Raw genomic sequence first — 2,019 nt, forward strand, 5'->3', positions numbered from 1 at the left:
TGAGGATGGGAGCAAGGGAGGGACGCAAGTCTCACAAACCATCCCCCACTGTGGGCACCTGTCTTGGGGGCAGTCTCCTCAGCAGAGTGGATTCCTCTTTGGGCTCCACATGACCCTGGCTGCTGGGGAGGTGGACAGGTGGCCAATGTATGACCATGTGGGATGGACAGAGCACCCCCAGGGACAATTCATGGGCCTGGCTTTGGGGTCAGCCCCAGGGTCCAGAGGATTGCCCCCCCCCTCTGTCCCCCAGTCCTCTGGAGCCCCAGCGTGTGTGTGTGCCCTGGGCCCACAGCGTGACGTTACCCAGGCTGGTTACAATGCAGAGTCCCCTACGGACCAGACGGAACCCCAGGGCCCACAGGCAGAGGCAGACATATTCCCTCGGCGCCACCTGGGGCAGCCACAGGGGCGCAGATAACACCCCCTCCCGTGCCCCTCCCGCCAGGATCCTGGACTTCCGCCGCGTCCCTCCCGTGGCCGGCAGGATGATCAACATGACCAGGGAGATCCGGGACGTCACGCGGGACAAGAAGCTGTGGAGAACCTTCTTCATCTCCCCAGGTAGGCTGTGCCCGGGGGGCCCCCTGCTGGCTGCACGTGACGGGGCCCAGTGACCTGTCAGTGTGTCGAGGACTGGTCTCCAGCCTGCAGTTCCCTCGGACCCCACCTGTGCCCTCCCATGGGCTTTCCTGCTCCGTCTGTCCCCTGGGCGGGCATAGAGGGGACATCTACCACCTGCTTTTTCAAAGGCAAAAGGAGTTTGTTTTGGAAAACCCCAGGCTCCCGGAATCTCCTCCCGGTAGTGCAGCCGGGGTCCAGGCCAGGCCACACCTGGGACCACCTGTCCCTGCTGCCCAGGCTGTGTGGCTGCTCCTGGCCACTTCTTTGTGCAATTTTTCTTGCAACATTTCTAGTGACATATTTCAGTTTCAAAACTTAAGGCAGTAACCCCAGTTCCCATGTGGCGCCCCCTAGTTCAGCCGTCGGCATCGTCCTTGCCCGCAGCCGAGGTCTCTGTTCCGTGGGCCTCTCACCTCAGAGGCACCTGAGAGACTGTGTCAGGGTCCGCAGAGCAGGGTCAGAGGGCCGAGGACATGTGTGGGTTTCGGGGTTCAGGGGCTCTGGCTCCCATGTTTCTACACACCCCAGGCCCCTGAGTGTTTCTCCGCAAAGTGATTAGCCATGAGCTCGGGGCCCCGTGAGTGAACACACAGGCCAGTGGACACGGTCGGCGTGATCAGAGATGTGACGCCGAGAGCTGTGGCAGCGAGCGGTCTGGGCACCAGGCCAAGTGCAGTTTCTAAATTACTTGTCTGTTGAGACACTAGAGGCCCGGTGCCCGGATCCATGCACTGGTGGGGTCCCTCGGCCGGCCTTCATCCCCTTGCAGTCTGGGACCCCTCTAGGGATGTTGAACTGCCGATTTTGGCCCGGTCCCCACACGCCAGGCTGAGGGACCCCACCAAATCCGTGCACCGGGCCTCTAGCATGCGTATAGATCTTTGGTTAATCTCTTCCCGTCCTCCCCTCCCCGCTTCCCTCTGAGATTCATCAGTCTGTTCCATGTTTCCATGCCTGTGCATTGAACGTCTGCCCCCTGGTGGTCAGTGTATGTCATAGCTACCAGTTGAACAGTTGCTTAGGCTTTTATATATATAGACTAGAGGCCCGGTGCACAAAAAATTTGTGCACTCGGGGGGGAGAGGGGGTCCCTCAACCCGTCCTGTGCCCTCTCGCAGTCTGGGACCCCTCAGGAGATAATGACCTTCTGGCTTAGGCCTGCTCCCGGGTGGGAGAGGGCAGGCCCAATCCCTAGGTGCAGCCCCTGGTCGGGCTCAGAGCAGGGCGGATGGGGGAGTTGGGGCGCCGCCCTCTGTCATGCACAGAGCAGGGCGGATCGGGAGGTTGCGATGCCACCCCTAGTCACGCTCAGGGTACGGCCGATTGGGGGGGTTGGGGCACCGCCCCCTGTCACACTCAAGGCAGGGTTGATGGGGAGGTTGCAGCGCCACCCCC

The 2,019-nt window shown here is 61.6% G+C and overlaps 1 protein-coding gene across 1 annotated transcript in view; it reads left to right on the plus strand.

Annotated features, from left to right (window-relative positions):
• Window positions 1–2,019, plus strand: part of FAM20C (family with sequence similarity 20, member C) — a 51,791-nt gene that overhangs the window by 33,390 nt on the left and 16,382 nt on the right. The window contains exon 7 of the mRNA XM_005860844.2: window positions 449–564. Within this exon, the coding sequence (XP_005860906.2) occupies window positions 449–564 (116 nt within the window). The remainder of the gene's footprint in view (window positions 1–448; window positions 565–2,019) is intronic.

Source organism: Myotis brandtii, unplaced genomic scaffold (genome assembly GCF_000412655.1).
Source record: "Myotis brandtii unplaced genomic scaffold, ASM41265v1 scaffold1408, whole genome shotgun sequence".
Taxonomy (NCBI): Eukaryota; Metazoa; Chordata; class Mammalia; order Chiroptera; family Vespertilionidae; genus Myotis; species Myotis brandtii.